Genomic DNA, 16,388 nt, shown 5'->3' with positions numbered 1-16,388 from the left:
GGTGGCCTGACTTGGATTCGAACTCGGGAACCTTCGCCCCGGAGCCCAGCGCTGATCTCACTGCGCCACCAGCCGGCCTACAAGATGATAAGAGGCATAGATCAAAGAGACAAAAAGGGACTTTTTGCCAGGGCAGAAATGGCTAATACCAAGGTGGGGTGGGGGTAAGTTTTAAGGTGACTGGAGGAAGGTATGGGGGGGATGTCAGAGGTAATTTTTTTACGCAGAGAGTGAAGGGTGCATGGAACACCCTGACAGGGGTGGTGGTAGACACAAACACAATAGAGGCATTTAAAATGAACCATCATTAATATCCAGAACCTGTTTTGGTCAGAATTTGGGTGGGGTAAAGTTTTGAGTGATCTCTCACTTGGGGATGGTAGAAGGTTAGCTCTGCAAGATGGAGGGCTATGGGGCAAAGGACCTGTACTGTTCTGTCTCCTGTCTTCTCGACAGTTGTGAACTGCTTGTCAGTGTACTGTTGGAGCTCCCTCAGAGCCGCTCGGGAGGTGTTGAACAACGCAGATCCTGTAATATTAGAGATAGGTGGCTGTGACCTGGGGAGTTTGGAAGAATAATGTTCCCATCGATCTGTGACTACCTCAGTGTCGGGCACCACTGGCTTGGGGTGTGCAGGGAAAAAGCATTAGGGAGTCATGCTGTAGCCACAGTGAGAGGTTGCTAACGGACTGAGTGTTTAACATAGTGAATGCCAGGAGGACGGCTTTGCCCTTGACAGAGTGCTGGAGGAGCGGCACTTGTCTGGAAGTTGGGAAGTATTCTCTCATATTCCAGACTTGTGCATGCGTTAACCGTAAGTCCGGGTGGTGGAAAGTCAATGGGGAATTGGGCAGTAAGTCAATCACAACACTGCATTGCGGGTGAAATCTCAGTAGAGTGGAGCAGCTGAGCCTAGAGTGACTTGCTATGTCCATTCTGAGCTGGTGAGTTTCTGTGTATCAGGCTGAATCTGGCAGCATGAAATTGCACAGCAAGGATTGTAAAACTTTGCCGAATGTTTTAGGAACTACTGTAATTGAAATACGTACAAAAATAAAAAAGCAGATAGTGATTCAGAACTTTTAAACAAGCTTATTTTTAAAAAAAATTATGCAATGGTGAGTGTGTTTGTGTGCGTTTGATAGCATTACGAAATAGCTGTGGCGTGTGGCATAAAGATTAACGTAACTGTTACAGCGGCAGTGACCTGGGTTCAATTCCCACCGCCATCTGTAAGTTCTCACCGTGACCGTGGGGGTTTCCTCCGAGTGCTTCAGTTTTCTCCCACAGTCCAAAGGTGCACGGTTAGGATTAGTGAGTCGTGGGCATGCTATGTTAGTGCCAGAATTATAGTGACACGTATGGGCTGCCCCCGCACATCTCAGACTGTGTATCTCATTAATGGAAATGACTCATTTCACTGTATATTTTGATCTTTAGATGTACATGTGACAAATAAAAGCCAATCTCTTAAAAAGTAATCTCTTAATCTCTAGTGAAGGTGCAATTTCTTTCTGATGATAAAGGGAAACACAAAATGTAGAAGTTTTGACTAAAAGGGCTGATCCTCGACTAGTAAAGTAGGAGCAGGCATCACAGGGGAAGAAATTGGTGTGGACGGGAGGGTGGGGGTGATTTGGACATGAGATGTCTCGAGGAGAGGTGAGAAACAGACAACTGAACCAATATTTCATCTGTCCCACCAAACTCAATATGACCCTTTGGTTTCATCGACACCACTCATGCTCTCACAGATAGAGAGGTAATGAATTCTGACTTTTTTCACAGTCACCACCTCTAAAGTTGTGTTTTGTTTTGTACAGTGCCAGACCTGGAGGCGATCGGAGAGCAGGCAGAGACAATGTTTGCAGGAAGGTAGGAGCCATTCCTGTGTGGTTTTTGTTTAACCCTTTTAATTTCTAAAAGGCAATTCCTGTTTTGTTTAACTCTGGTGCTGGCACAATGAGATTGGAGAGCCTGTGTGATGCTGTCAGGAGTCTTTTATATCTCCATTCTTTTGTGTTCCCGCCAGTGTCACCAAGAAAGTGGCAAAGCAACCTGCCAATTCACGTATGCCGAGTTTACATGACGGCATATAGTCAGGACTTACATATCCTTTTCCATATCCTGTGGTAGCAATAAATTGGTAATTCAGAAAGTTAAATATGCACAAAGGTCTCGCTTGAAGAACTGGAATTCGATTGGAAGCAAGGTGGGACAGCGGAGACTGGATTGGATGAGGACTAACCAATCAGGAGGGACCGATTACTGGGATATAAATACCACTGGACTAGACATGCTTAGATATCGTCGCTGATGAAGATAGCAGAGTTTGTCATCAAAACATCGATTAAAATCAATATCTGTACCTGGCTGGAAGCCCAAGAATAGTTTATTCGTAAACATGCCTTGTTTGTTTATCCTAAAACTTTTCTTCCCTATAACCCATCAGGTTAAAATGTGGCTACGTTGATCCCTAATTAGTGCTACCCACAGTGTGCTGTTCATTATAGTACTTTGCTCCTCCACCCTGAGATGCGGCTCCCTCTCCCTGACATTTTTCCCTGAAACCTGAGTGCGGAATCCTGCCGCCCCACCGATGTGGGACCACCCTGCCCACCGGTACTTCACCCCACAGCTCGGCAAGGAGCGGCTGCCAGTCAGGACGGGTGTTGGCTGGGCTGGAGGGCAGGGTGTGGGATGGGCCAGAGCACGGTGGGGGTGGGCAGACTGGCAGCTTCCGACTCCGGGTGTTGATTGGCGGGAACTGCTCCATCCCCACCTCCTCTCCCCACTCAGCTCACCGTCCTCTCTACAGCTGGGAGATATCTCCAAGGCAACAACAAGCACTGAGCTCATTCCCATCACAACCGGAGTAGCTACAAGCAGTTCTACCTCCCACGCTCCCACAGCTCATGAGCTGTTGATGAGTGTTGAGTGGGATTCGCGTTACACTGAACCACTTCTGTCTTCATGATTACTTACAGAAAGAATCATTACCAGCTGCATCCATCAACCCAGACCTGAGCAGCTCTCTCAGGGTGGGATGTAGGGTGAAGCCGTTTTAAAGGCCCTCCGTCTAATGCAACCAATGCACTGAAGGTGGCCTCCCTGCCACTGATCCCATTGTTGTTTATGCAGTCTCACTGTGTTTACATTGCAGTGGTCTTCCCTACAATGGAATGGGTTTATTATTGCCTCATGTACCAAGATACAGTGAAAAGCTTGTCTTACATACTGTTCCAATCACACACAGTGCAGTGATGTAGAACAAAGTAAAACAATAACAGAATGCAAAATAAAGTGTATCAGCTGCAGAGGAAGTGCATTGCACATAGACAGTAAAGAGCAGGATCATAACGTGTTAGACCAGAAGGTCAGGAGCACACCTTATCATCCCCGGGAACTATTCAATGATCTTATAACAGCGAGATAGAAGCTGTCCTTGAGCCTGGTGGTACTCTTGTACCTTCAGCTCAATGGGAGAGGCAAGAAGAGAAAATGTCCGGGATGTGTGGAATCTTTGGTTCTGTTGGCCGCTTTACTCAGGCAGCGAGAAGTAGAGACAGGGTCCATGCAGGGGAGGCTGGTTTCTATGATGTGCTGAGCCGTGTCCACAACTCTGCAGTTTCTTGCGGTCACAGACAGAGCAGACAGCGTACCAAGCCATGATGCGTCCAGATAGGATGCTTTCTATGGTAATCAATAAAAATTGGTAAGAGTCGATAAGACAAGCTAAATTTCTTTGGCCTCCTGAGGGAGTAGAGGCATCGGTGAGCTTTCTTGTCCAAATGGCTGAGCCAGGACAGGCTGCTGTTGATAATCACTCCCAGGAACTTGAAGGTCTGAACCTTCTCGACCTCAGCACCGCTGATGGAAGCAGGAGCAGGGGCACAGCCACCCGCCACCCGTCCTGAAGCCGATGACCAGATGATTTCTTTTGCTGACATTGAAGGAATATTATATTATATCATATGACATAATATCATATCACTAAGCTCTCTATCTCCTTCCTGTACTTCAGTGCATCATTACCTGAGCTATGGACTGCTTCCCATTTTGTGGAGCCATGGTAATGGTGGCTTTACCTAATGGGAGTTACTTAGCTCTTAAAACTCCAGTCTCACTGTTGTCAAGAATGACCTGAGCTTCCTGGTGATGTGCTACATCTCTCTCACTCTGCAGTCAGGAGAGGAACTCGGTGGAGCTGGACGATGAAGGGGGGCGGACGTTCTTGCGAGTCCTCGTCCACCTGATCATGCACGACTATCCCCCTCTCGTGTCCGGCGCCCTACAATTGCTCTTCAAGCATTTTAGCCAAAGAGCGGAGCTCCTCCAGGCTTTCAAGCAGGTACAAATCCTTTTTAAATACTTACAGCAGTGCCTACATCCATGGTCCTCTTTCTCCATTTCTGATCCAAGAGTTGTATAGCACAGAAGCCCACTAAGTCTGCCCCCATTTGCCCCAATCCTGCACTGCAATGTAGAAGGTAGAACAGTATAGCACAAGAACAGGCCCTTTGGCCCACAATTAATTAAACCAGTATTTAAATACCTAACTAAACTAATCACATCTGCCTACAAAATGTCCACGTCCCTCTGTCACCAGCACACTCACGTGCCTATCTAAATGCCCTTATCATATCTGCTTCCACCAACATTCCTCGCAGTGTATTTCAGGCACTCACCACTCACTTGTCTCGCTTATCTCGTTTGAACTTATTCCCTCTCACCTTAAATGCATGTCCTGTGGTATTAGACACTTCAACTCTACTGAAAAAGCTACTGCCCGCCTACTGTATCAATATCTTGTAATTTTATACAGATCTATCAGGTTTCATAACCATATAATAATATAAGTTTTCCCTCAGCTTCGGCTACTGCAGAGACTCAGCTTGTCCAATCTCGCCTTCTCATCCAAGCAGCATGCTGGTAAATCTCTTCCACATATATCCTCTCCTAAGGCTCCACATCTTTTGTATAATTTGGTGACCAAAATTGAATGCAATACTCCAGATATGGCCTAGCCAGAGTTTTATAAATCTGGAACGTAACCTCTTGACTCTTGCTTTGACTAATAAGGACATTCCATATAATTCTCCACACACTTCCATCAACTCCCTGTTAACTCTGCCACTCACCCACACAGGAGGGACAATTCATAGTGGCCAATTAATCCGTGAATTCACACATTTTTGGGACGTGAGAGGATCCACATCACAAAAGGTAGTTAAGAAGACGTATAGTGTGTTAGTCTTCTTTAGTCAAGTGATTGATTTAGAGTGTGAGGTAATGTTGCAGATCTATAAAACCCTGAATGCAAAAGATTCTGCAGAGACAAAAACACAAACTGATGGAGGAATTCTGCAGGTCAGGCAGCACCTATGATCATTGCTGAGTTTCTCCAGCATTTTGTGTTTGTAGCTCTATAAAGCCTTGGTGTCAGGGAAATGTAGAGGAGGCTTGACCAAAAGCAGAGCTGCTGAGATGATATAGCGGTGAGCGTCAACTTTAATGATCAACTGTAAAATAGCAAACCTCAAGGGGCCACAAAACAAGACAGAACAGATACTAAACTCACAAGCAACAAGGTCACTGAAGACTAGGAGCAACTGGTTGCTTCGAATGAGTGAACAAGGACTGTGGATGAGAGCTGGATTTAAATAGGCTGCAGGTGACAAGTCGCTGGTAGCTCCTGTTAACTGGGTGGAGAATGGGAAGAAACTGCATGTGCAGGCCTGGTACTTTGGTTAGGCCACACTTGGAGTATTGTGTTCATTTCTGGTTGTCTTAATATAAGAAGGATTTGGATGCTTTAGAAAGGATGCAGAGGAGATTTACCAGGATGCTACCTGGGTCCTGAGTCAGAGAGCATTTCCTATGAGGACAGGTTGAGTGAATTAGGGCTTTATTCTTTGGAGCAAAGGAGGATGAGAGATGACTTAATAGTGGTGTACAAGACGATATGAGGCATAGATTGAGTGGATAGCCAGAGACAGGTTCCTAGAGTGGGAACTGCTAATATGAGAATGCGTAATTTTAAGATGATTGGAGGAAAGTATGGGGGGGGGCGATGTCAGAGGTAGGTTTGGGGGAAGAATGACTCCATCTGGAGGAGGAGTAAGGGAGGGTGTCTGGGCTGATGGGGTGAGGGATTCAGATGGATGCACCTGCGGAATTACAGCAGTCTCAAGAGACAGTGGGGTAGGCTGTTCCTAAAGATAAATGGGCAAGTAAGCAGCTTATCTGACAGGGTCCCCAGTGCAGCTCTGCAGAGGGAAGATCTTGCTCACCCAGGATAAGCATGATTGAATGGCAGAGCAGACTAGATGGGCCGAATGGCATAATCAGTCCTTAGTACATGAATGGGAGGGGTGTGGAGGACTACAGTCCAGGAGTGGGTCAATGTGACTAGGCAGAACAATAGTTTGGCGCGGACAAGGACCTGCTTCTGTGCTGTAGTGCTCTATAACTCTATGATCCTATGCCTTACTGTCTTAGAACGAACAGAGGTCTCCCCCAGAGTAACTTGGGAAAAGTCCCTTTCTGATTCCCATTGCAGGGAGAATAATGTCCCGCAGAAGTCATGCAGGGCACAACAGGAAATTCCATGTCAGGTTCCCAGCGAGCCCACCCAGAAGATGGAAAAGCAAGTGTTGGAAAGATGAAAGTTTGGGAAAGGAATTGTGGAATTGAGTCACAGGCAGCTGACAGCTTCACTTCCAGTTTGGGGCTTGTGTGAAGCTGGAGCTGAGGGAATGGGGGTTTCCGGAGGGCTCTCGGTCTGAAGAAAGTAACACAGATTGGGAGGAATTGGGGCTGGAATTTGATCACAACCACAGAACCGTTCCTCTGCCTGATGTGCAGTATCCCTCCGACTGGTATTCACAGCCTTTCTTCTCGTGTTCCAGGTCCAGTTACTTGTCTCTTCCCAGGATGTGGATAACTACAAGCAGATCAAAGCTGACTTGGACTTGCTACGCCTAACAGTGGAAAAATCCGAGTTATGGGTGGAGAAGAAAGGGAATTATAGCGGCAGTGAGAACCAGGCTGAAGGAGCAGATGATGTGAAAGCCGAGGTTTGTTAACAATTCGGGCCAGGTCTTCTCATCCCATTAGGGTGGTTGTTTCCCTGTGATCTGCCTGAATGCAGTGTCATGGCTACAACATTTCAAGTATAAGTTTCCTCTAAACAACTTGAGCATCTGTGACTATTTTTTGATGGCAGTTTAAGAGTCATCTAGGCTTTTCATGAAACCGGCCCAACCTACAGGTTAAATGAATCATTGCTTCTCTGTTCATGAATTGTGATAATTTCTGGACCACTTTTAACTGGCCCTGGAACCTTTGTGGGTAGTCTGATATGTTAATAAAATATCCTTTGGTTCTGTTATATTTTTGAGGAGACTGTTTGCTATCCATTACTGTAGGCTGAAGATGGTTTTTAACATAGTTGCCATCATTTTAAATTGGTTTATCTAGTGGTTGGTGGGTTAATGCTGTGGTTATTTTTTGTGGTTTGCCTATTTTCAGTTTAATTAATGAAACAGCACCATTGGTCTTACATCGAGACACAAAGGAGACTGCAATCTGGTAGTGTAGTGGTTAGCACAACGTCATCAGAGGGCATCAGAGTCAGTTCCGACATCACCTGTACATCCTCCCCATGGAATATGGAATGTGGAACGGCCTGTTTCACGTGGTATCACAATAAATAAATAAACAAATAAACAACACACAGAAAATGCAGGAGGAACTCAGCGGGCCAGGCAACTTTTATAGCGGAAGGAAAACTCATGAATCGTCATGATGAAGGGTCTTAGCCCAAAACATCATTTCCCTCCATAAATGCTGCCTGACCCTTTGAGTTCCTCCAGTCTTTTGTGTGTGTGTGTGTGTGTGTTGCTCCTTTAACATTAAATATTGTGCATCCAGAACCTAGTTGGAATCAAGTTTGGGGGGAAAGCCTGCAGACTTAAACACTGTCAAATTGTATTGGTCCCTCACTGGGAGCAACATCCTGTCAGCTGTCACACAGTCAGAATGTTATTTCAATAAAGTCATCTCTCTTTCTTCTAAATTCCATTAGGTGTGGGTCTAACCTATGCAACCTTGGTTCATACATTAACCCCTTCTTCCCAGACACCAACCATACAAAACTTCTTCACACTGCTCCAATGAGGATTCTGAAGTACAGAGACCAAACTATGGGTAGTACTCTGGATGTGGTCTCACAACCACCTGGCACATAGTTTACATCTACATTTCCTTAGTTTTATACTCCATTCCTTTGCAATAAAGGTCGACATTCCAGTAACCATTTTAATTTCTTGCTTTGTGCCCATGTATGACAATGTTTTGCAGTTTCAAACCACTTAGATACTAATTTGTTTTTTTTTATTAATTTCTCTGTCCAGAAAGACAAACCTCACATTTTTTGCATTATAGTTCATCTGCCAAGTTAAATATCAGTGTGGTAACACGTTTCAGATATTAATATATCTTCATGTAAAAAATCAACCCTCAAGATCCTTTTAAATCTCCTACCTCTCACCTTAAAACAATGGCCTCTTGCCCACTCACTGAACCTGAGTAAGCCCAAATATCTGAGTCCCATCAAAGTCCCTTTGTGAAAAGCACCCACGTTTCATTGAACCCTCTTTTACTCCATCGCTGACATCCCCTCATGGCTCATGGATAATTCCTGCTGTTATCAGACTCTTTGAAAAAAAGCTCTGGTACAATAGAGATGAACTCTTGATTTCTCATTCTACCTGCCCTGGTCTTGAACTCTATCTACCTGCGCTGCACTTTCTGACTATATTCTGCAATTTGTTTTATCCCCTTATTTTTCTCTTTTGTACTACCTCGATGTACATGTGTTGGACTGATCTGCCTGGACGACGTGCAAACAGAAGCTTTTCACTGTATCTCAGTTCACGTGACAATAGTAAGCCAATTATCAATGGAACACTTTGTACTGGGGTGGCACGGTAGCATAGCGGTCAGCACAGCGCTTTACAGTACCAGCGACCCGGGCTCGATTCCCACTGCTGCCTGTAAGGAGTTTGTACATTCTCCCCGTGATCGCATGGGTTTCCTCCCACGGTCCAAAGACCTACCGGTTGGTAGGTTAATTGGTCGTTGTAAATTGTCCCGTGATGAGGCAGGGTTAAATCGGGGGGGGGGTGGGATGCTGTTCTATGCTGTATCTCAATAACTAAACAGATTGTAAGTGACCGACAACACATGAATTTGCATCATCAGACGTTGTACATGTACTGAATAAAGTACACCAGAGAAACAATAAGAATGCTAATTTGCGGCAGTTTGATTGATTGAGCTAAAGGTCAGTTTCATCAGGGCAGGGCTCCGTGTTGGTATCTGCCTCAGCAGTGGCGTTCCTTGCGTGGGTCAAACCCGTCCGCAGCTCCGTGGAACTGAGTTGCCAAGTGCACTTGTTTTGCTCTGGGGGTGAGGCGGTGTCGTAACAATTAGTGTAACGTTATTACAGCACCAGTGACCCCGATTCAATTCCTCCACTGTCTGTGAGGAGTTTTCCGTTCTTCCCATGACTGTCTGAGTTTCCTCTGGGTGCTCCGTGCTCTCCCACGTTCCAAAGACGTGCAGCTTAGTTGGCCATTTGGGTGCAACTGGGCGGCACGGTTTTGTTGAGCTGGAAAAACCCACTGTAAACGATTTTAAACTGTATTGTTTCCCTGACTCAGTAACCTTGATTCCTTCTATTTTCTATAACCCTCAAGGATCCGGGAATTCTGAGTCCTGTACAAGACGGCATCAAAAAGCCACAAATAGACAGCAACAGCAGCAATAACTACAAGATTGTGAAGGAGGTGAGTGAACGTTGACAACTCCTCAGCTACACATCCCAACGCTGCCTTTCTTCAGGGACGTGACTCCCTTCCACCCGCACTGCCCATTCTGCTGAGTTAACTCTTCCCTACAACCCTGGTGTCCGGTTGTTTGGACAGAGCGGTGTCCACTGGAAGTTCACTATTTAAGCCTTTTCAAGCAGCGAATGTCTTTCAGGCAGGACTCACGCCTGGGAGTTATTCAGGCGAGTATTCAAGAACAGAAGCGCAAAAGGAAAAAAGAGCGAGAGGCGGCCCAAGCCTAGCGCTCCATTTAGTATGATGGTGGTCAATCTGCCCCAGGCCTTAGCTTCTCCTGTGCCAGCTTCACATCACCCTCAGTAACTGAGTCAGAGTCAGGTCTATCATTACTGACTCATGTCATGAAATGTGTTATTTTGCAACAGCAGTACAGTGCAATACTTAAAAATATACTATAAATTACAATAAGAAATATATAAAAAAGAAAATCCCGATCTTTCAAAGGTTTATCTCCCTCCTCTGCGTGATTACTCAAACAGAGTATGATGTTCATTCGAGATTCTCCCATTTGTGGAATCGTCACAACAATTTGTCCTGTCAAATCACAAGATCACAAGACAAAGGGGCAGAAGTAGGCCATTCGGCCCATCGAGTCTGCTCTGGCACTCCCCCATGAGCTAAACTATTCTCCCATCTAGTTCCAATTTCCGGCTTTTTCCCCATATCCCTTGATACCCTGACTAATTAGATACCTATCAATCTCCTCCTTAAACACCCTCAATGATCGGGCCTCCACAGCTGTATGTGGCAACGAATTCCATAAATCCACGACCCTCTGGCTAAAAAAATTTCTCCTCTTCTCTGTTTTAAATGGGTACCCTCTAATTCTAAGACTGTGGCTTCTTGTCCTGGACTCACCCACCAAGGGAAACAGCCTTTCCACATCTACTCTGTCCAAACTTTTCAATATTCGAAATGTTTCTATGAGATCCCCTCTCATTCTTCCATACTCTGATGAATACAGTCCAAGAGCCGACAAATGCTCCTCATATGTTAGGCCCTGCATTCCAAGAATCATCCTCGTAAATCTTCTCTGAACTCTCTCCAACATCAGTACATCCCTTCTAAGATGGGGGACCCAAAACTGCACACAGTATTCCGAATGAGGTCTCAGAATCAGGTATATTACCACTGACATACGATGTGGAAATTGTCCCATTTCTGTCTGTAAGGAGTTTGTACGTTCTGCCCGTGTCCGTGTGGATTTCCTCCGGGTGCTCCGGTTTCCTCCCACATTCCAGAGACAGGTTAGTAGGTGAATTGGCCACATTGGTGTAACTGGGCGGCCCAGGTTTGCTGGGCCGGAAGGGCCGGTTACCGTATTGTATCTCCACATAAAATGAATAAAATCTGTTGCTTTGCAGCGGCAATACTGTGTAATACTTACAAAATTGCTATGAATTATAATAAGAGATAGATTAAAAAAAAAGATAGTGCAAAGCAAACTAGCGAGGTAGTTCATCGACCATTCAGAAATGGATGGCGGAGCGGAAGGAGCTGATCATTAACCGTCGTGTGTGCACCTTCAGGCTCCTGCAGCTCCTCCCTGATGGTAGTAATGAGAAGAGGGCATGCCCTGGATATCCGGACACGTCCGGAAGGCATCACCCCTCGTTCTCCTCAACTCCAAAGAATGTAACTTCCCTTCCTTCACGTGCTGAGTTTTAAAGAGATGCTGAGGGTTACATCGACACCCCTTCTGCAAATGCCACAGCGATCTCTTGGCGGTTGGTCAGTCTGAGCCTGACGGCCTCCCTGGCTTATCCTTCTGTTTCCCAGATTCTGCTGCGCCTCAGTAAGCTGTGTGTACAGAGTGCGCGGAGGAGCCGCAGTCAGCAGCAACGCCTCCTGAAGAACATGGGAGCTCACACCGCCGTGCTGGACCTCCTTCAGATCCCGTACGAGAAGGTAACATTGGAGCTTTGAGTCTACAGCCACCGGGCGCCCACAATTTCTACGTCACAGGTAGGGGTTTTCCTCAGGAAGAAAAATGATACAAATCAGTGTTAAATTCATTTTGCAGACAGATGCCAAGATGAACGAAATCATGAATCTGGCCCATGGATTTGTGCAGAATTTCTGTGCAGGAAATCCACAGAACCAGGCCCTCCTCCATAAACACCTCAACTTGTTCCTCACTCCTGGTGTAAGTATTCCATCAGATGTCATCTTTGTCAGCTAGAAGTGATAGGACCTACTGAAAGGTGCAATGAAAACTTTCACTTTGTCTTCTATCACAATACTCCCCATTCCCATTCTGATATGCCAGTCCATGGCCTTCTCTACTGCCACAATGAGGCCACTCTCAGGGTGGAGGAACAACACCTCACATTCTGTCTGGGTAGCCTCCAACCTGATGCCATGAACATTGACTTCTCTGTCTTCAGGTAATTTCTCTCCATTCCCCCTTCCTTCTGTTTCCAGTTCCCATTCTGGCTCCCTGCTTACCCCATCTCCTCACCTGCCCATCATGCCCCTCCTCCTTCCTTTTCTCCCATGGTCCACTCTCCTCTCCTATTAGATTCCTTCTTATTCCACCTCTTCCAGTTTCTCACTTTATCCACCCCTCTCCTTCACGTACCCAGCTTCCTTCCCACCTGGTTTCACCTGTCACCTGCCAGCTTGTGCCCCCTGACCTTCTCAATATGGCTTGTGCCCCCCTGACTTTGTCAAAATGGAATATAAGGTGTTGTTCCTCCAACATAAGTGTGGCCTCATCACGACAGTGGAGGAGGCCATAGATGGATATCCCTTCTTTCCAGTCTTGATGAAAGGTCTTGACCCAAAGCACCGACTGTTTTTTTCTCTCCATAGATGCCACCTGACCAGTTGAGTTCCTCCAGCATTTTGTGCTTATTGCTCTGGATTGTTGAACCACCTGTGTTTACAATTCCTGCAAAGACTGGTTAACCTTTGGTGTGTTTGCTGGCCTGTCCTCTGCTGTATCCTTGTGACTGATTGCCTACCTCTCATGGTAACCATCATCATGTCCTGCAATTCAGAGAAGTGCATTGTATTCCATAATCTGCACAAAATTAAGCAACTTTATACTAGAGACTTCAATGCTTCACTAGCGAGTATCTTCCTGCTGGTAAACGGAGGGGAAACTCAAAACAGAACTGTAGATGCTGGAAGTCTGAAGTGGAAACAGAAATGGCTGAACAATCTGGGCTGGCCTACAGACCCCAGATGTTAACTGTTTCCCAAGCTGCTGAGTGTTTCCAGCATTTTCTGTTCTTCTTGCTGAACTGAGTTGTTGTCTACACTGTCAGGATGGGCTACAGAACCTCACCTGAAGAAATGCAGAGGTGCCCTGGTCAATAATGTGTCTCAGTTAATTCTGATTTATTAAAGTAGACACCTAGCACGGATGTCATGTGTTCGTGGGATCATGCTGAGCCACGAAATTTTCTGCACTGCAGTTGTCTAAGTACTTAGGACATGAAGCTTCTTGGGGCGTTGCAAACTTTAAAGCTTATTAAAACCACAGAACAGAGTAAAGGAACGGGCCCCTTCAGCTCATGATGTTGTGGCAAACTAATAAAACTAGTAACTAAGCACCTAACTAAACTAATCCTTCAGCACAGGTTCTTTGGCCTGCTACATCCGTGCTGATCACTGAGTAAAATGCCTTTCCCTTCTCTTGATTCCTCCGTCTCTGCTGCATCTGCTCTCAGGATGAGGCTATTCATTCCGGAATGAAGGAGATGTCCTCCTTTTTAAAAGAAAGGGCCTTCCCTTCCTCTGCCATCAACACTGCTTCTCTACCATTTCACACACGTATGCCCTCACCCCATCCTCCCACCACCCTACCAGGGATAGGTTTCCTCTTGTCCTCACCTACCACCCCACCAGCCTCCGCGTCCAGCACATAATTAGCCAAAACTTCTGCCATCTCCAACGAGATCCCACCACCAAGCACATCTTTCCCTCCCCCCCCACTTTGTGCTTTCCGTAGGGATCGATCCCTAGGCGACTCCCTTGTCCATTCATCCCTTCCCACTGATCTCCCTCCTGGCACTTATCCTTGCAAGCGGAACAAGTGCGACACCTCCTCCCTCACTATCATTCAGGGACCTAAACAGTCCTTGCAGGTGAGGTGAGTCCGTTTGGGTCACATACTGTGTTCGGTGCTCCCACTGTGGCCTCCTGTATATCGGTGAGACCTGACAGAGATCAGGAGACTGCTTCGCTGAGCACCTACGCTCTGTCTGCTGGAAAAAGCAGGATCTCTCAGTGGTCACCCATTTTAATACCACTTCCCATTCCCATTCCAACATGTCCATCCATGGCCTCCTCCACTATTGTGGTGAGGCCACACTTAGGTTGGAGGAACAACACCTTATATTCCATTTGGGTAGCCTCCAGCCTGATGGCATGAACATCGATTTCTCAACCTTCCGGAATTGCCCCTCACCCCGCCCCCCCTTCACCATTTCCCATTCCCTTTCCCTCTCTCACCATATCCCCTTGCCCCCCCAACACCTCCCTCTGGTGCTCCTCCCCCTTTTCTCTCTTCCATGGCCTTCTGTCTGTCTTTTTCACTAATCAACTTCCCAGCTCTTTACTTCATCCTTGTGTGTCTCTCTCCCCTCCCCCACCTTTTAAATCTACTCCTCAGCTTTTTTCTCTAGTCCTGAAGAAGGCTTTCGGCCTGAGACGTGGACTGTATTTTTTTCTGTAGATGCTGCCTGGCTTACTGAGTTCCTCCAGCACTTTGTGTGTGTGTTGCTATAGTATTTCTGCTTTCCATCCTTCCATATCGTGTCAATTTTATGGCTCATTTAAATGTTTCCTAATGTTGGCCAAGTCTCTGCCTCCAGCAACCCTTCACATTACAAATACTTTGTGTCTGGAGAAAAGGATTCCTCAGTTCCCTTATAAATCTCTTACTCTCCATGACAAACCTGTACCCTCTGGTTTTACATAGCATGATAGGAGGAACATTTTCTTACTGTCTACTTTTCTGTGTCCTTTATGATTTGTGTACATCCCACAGGACCCACTTTGTCCAAGAAAGACAAACCCCGCCTCTTTGGTCTCCCCTGAGCACGAGGGGATAGCCTGAAAATTTTTCCCAGGGCAGAAATGGCTAACACAGGAAGACATAATTGTAAGGTTATTGGTGGAAAGTATAGTGGGGGATGTCAGAGGTATGTGTTTTTTATGCAGAGACTGGAATGTCCTGCCAGGGCTAGTAATAGAGGCAATACATAAGTTTTATTAAAGAAACTCTTAGATAGGCACATGAATGATTGAAATATGGAGAGTTATGTAGGAGGAACACACACAAAATGCTGGAGGAACTCAGCAGGCCAGGCAGCATCTATGGAAAAGAGTAAACAGTCAACGTTTCGGTTGAGACCCTTCATCAGGACTTGAAAGGTCTCGGCCTGAATCATCGACTGTTTACCCTTTTCCATAGATGCTGCCTGGCCCGCTGAGTTCTTCCAGCATTTTGTGTGTGTTGCCTTGGGTTTCCAGCATCTGCAGATTTTCTCATCTCAGTTATGTAGGAGGGAACGATTAGATTGATCTTTGGGTAGGTTAAACTAGAGACACAATGTATTAGGCCAAAGGGCCGGCATTGTGCTGTAATATTCCACATTCTGTGTATAACTGAAGTGCTCCATTCTGGTGAATCTCCTCTACACCCTCCGCACAGTAATCATGTCCTTCCGATAGTGTGAGCCAAACGGTACACAGTATTCCATCTGTAACCTCACCAGTGTCTTCCAAAAGCTGTACCATCCCTATGCTCTGAGATTAGAATGTAGAGCAGTGCTCACAGGAACAGACCCTTGGGCCCACGATCTCCCTGCCATCTACAATGTCCATGCCAACCATGACGCCAAATGAAACTGATCCTCTCCTGCCTGTTCCTGATCCATATCCCAACATTCCCTGCATACTCGTGGTCTATCTAAAAGCCTCTCAAATGCCACCATTCTGTGTGCTTCCCCCGACTACCCCTGCAAGTCCGATCTGGGCACCTACTACTCGTGTAAAGAACTTGCCTTGCACAAGTAAGACTTGGTGAAGAACAGCCTGCATCCCACATGCCTTACCCATTTTAATTAGCTTGTACTGCCACCTCCAGGCACCTATTGAACATTACATCAAGGTCTCAGTATTCCCAGACTTGCCATAAGACACAACAGACTGCTGTAAAATGGGCGTGCAATTTCTGCCACTGTCTGTAAGGAGTTTGTATATTCCTCCCACATTCCAAAGACCTATGGTTAGGGGTAGTGAATTGTGGCCTTGTTTTGTCAGTACTGGAATCATGGCGATACTTGCAGGCTGCCCAGTACAATCTTCGCTGATTTGATCTGATGCAAAGTGATGCATTTCACTGTATGTTTCAATGTACACGTGAGAAAAGAAGCTAATCTTTACAAAGCTAATCTCTGTTCTTTGGGCCCTACCATTCACTGAGTATGTATTGGCCTTATTCTTCCTCCCAAAATGAAT

General features: G+C 46.1%; 1 protein-coding gene across 1 annotated transcript in view; it reads left to right on the top strand.

The window, feature by feature from the left end:
- itpr2 (inositol 1,4,5-trisphosphate receptor, type 2) overlaps window positions 1–16,388 on the top strand; it is a 306,596-nt gene that overhangs the window by 162,613 nt on the left and 127,595 nt on the right. Inside the window, exons 24-29 of the mRNA XM_072241562.1 lie at window positions 1,824–1,875; window positions 4,186–4,351; window positions 6,912–7,079; window positions 9,765–9,854; window positions 11,694–11,822; window positions 11,938–12,060. Coding sequence (XP_072097663.1) covers window positions 1,824–1,875; window positions 4,186–4,351; window positions 6,912–7,079; window positions 9,765–9,854; window positions 11,694–11,822; window positions 11,938–12,060 — 728 coding nt within the window. The remainder of the gene's footprint in view (window positions 1–1,823; window positions 1,876–4,185; window positions 4,352–6,911; window positions 7,080–9,764; window positions 9,855–11,693; window positions 11,823–11,937; window positions 12,061–16,388) is intronic.

The sequence above is a fragment of the Mobula birostris genome, chromosome 23 (assembly GCF_030028105.1).
Source record: "Mobula birostris isolate sMobBir1 chromosome 23, sMobBir1.hap1, whole genome shotgun sequence".
NCBI classification, from domain to species: domain Eukaryota; kingdom Metazoa; phylum Chordata; class Chondrichthyes; order Myliobatiformes; family Myliobatidae; genus Mobula; species Mobula birostris.
The sequence above is the reverse complement of the archived record's forward strand: the minus strand, read 5'-3'. Positions and strand labels throughout refer to the sequence as shown.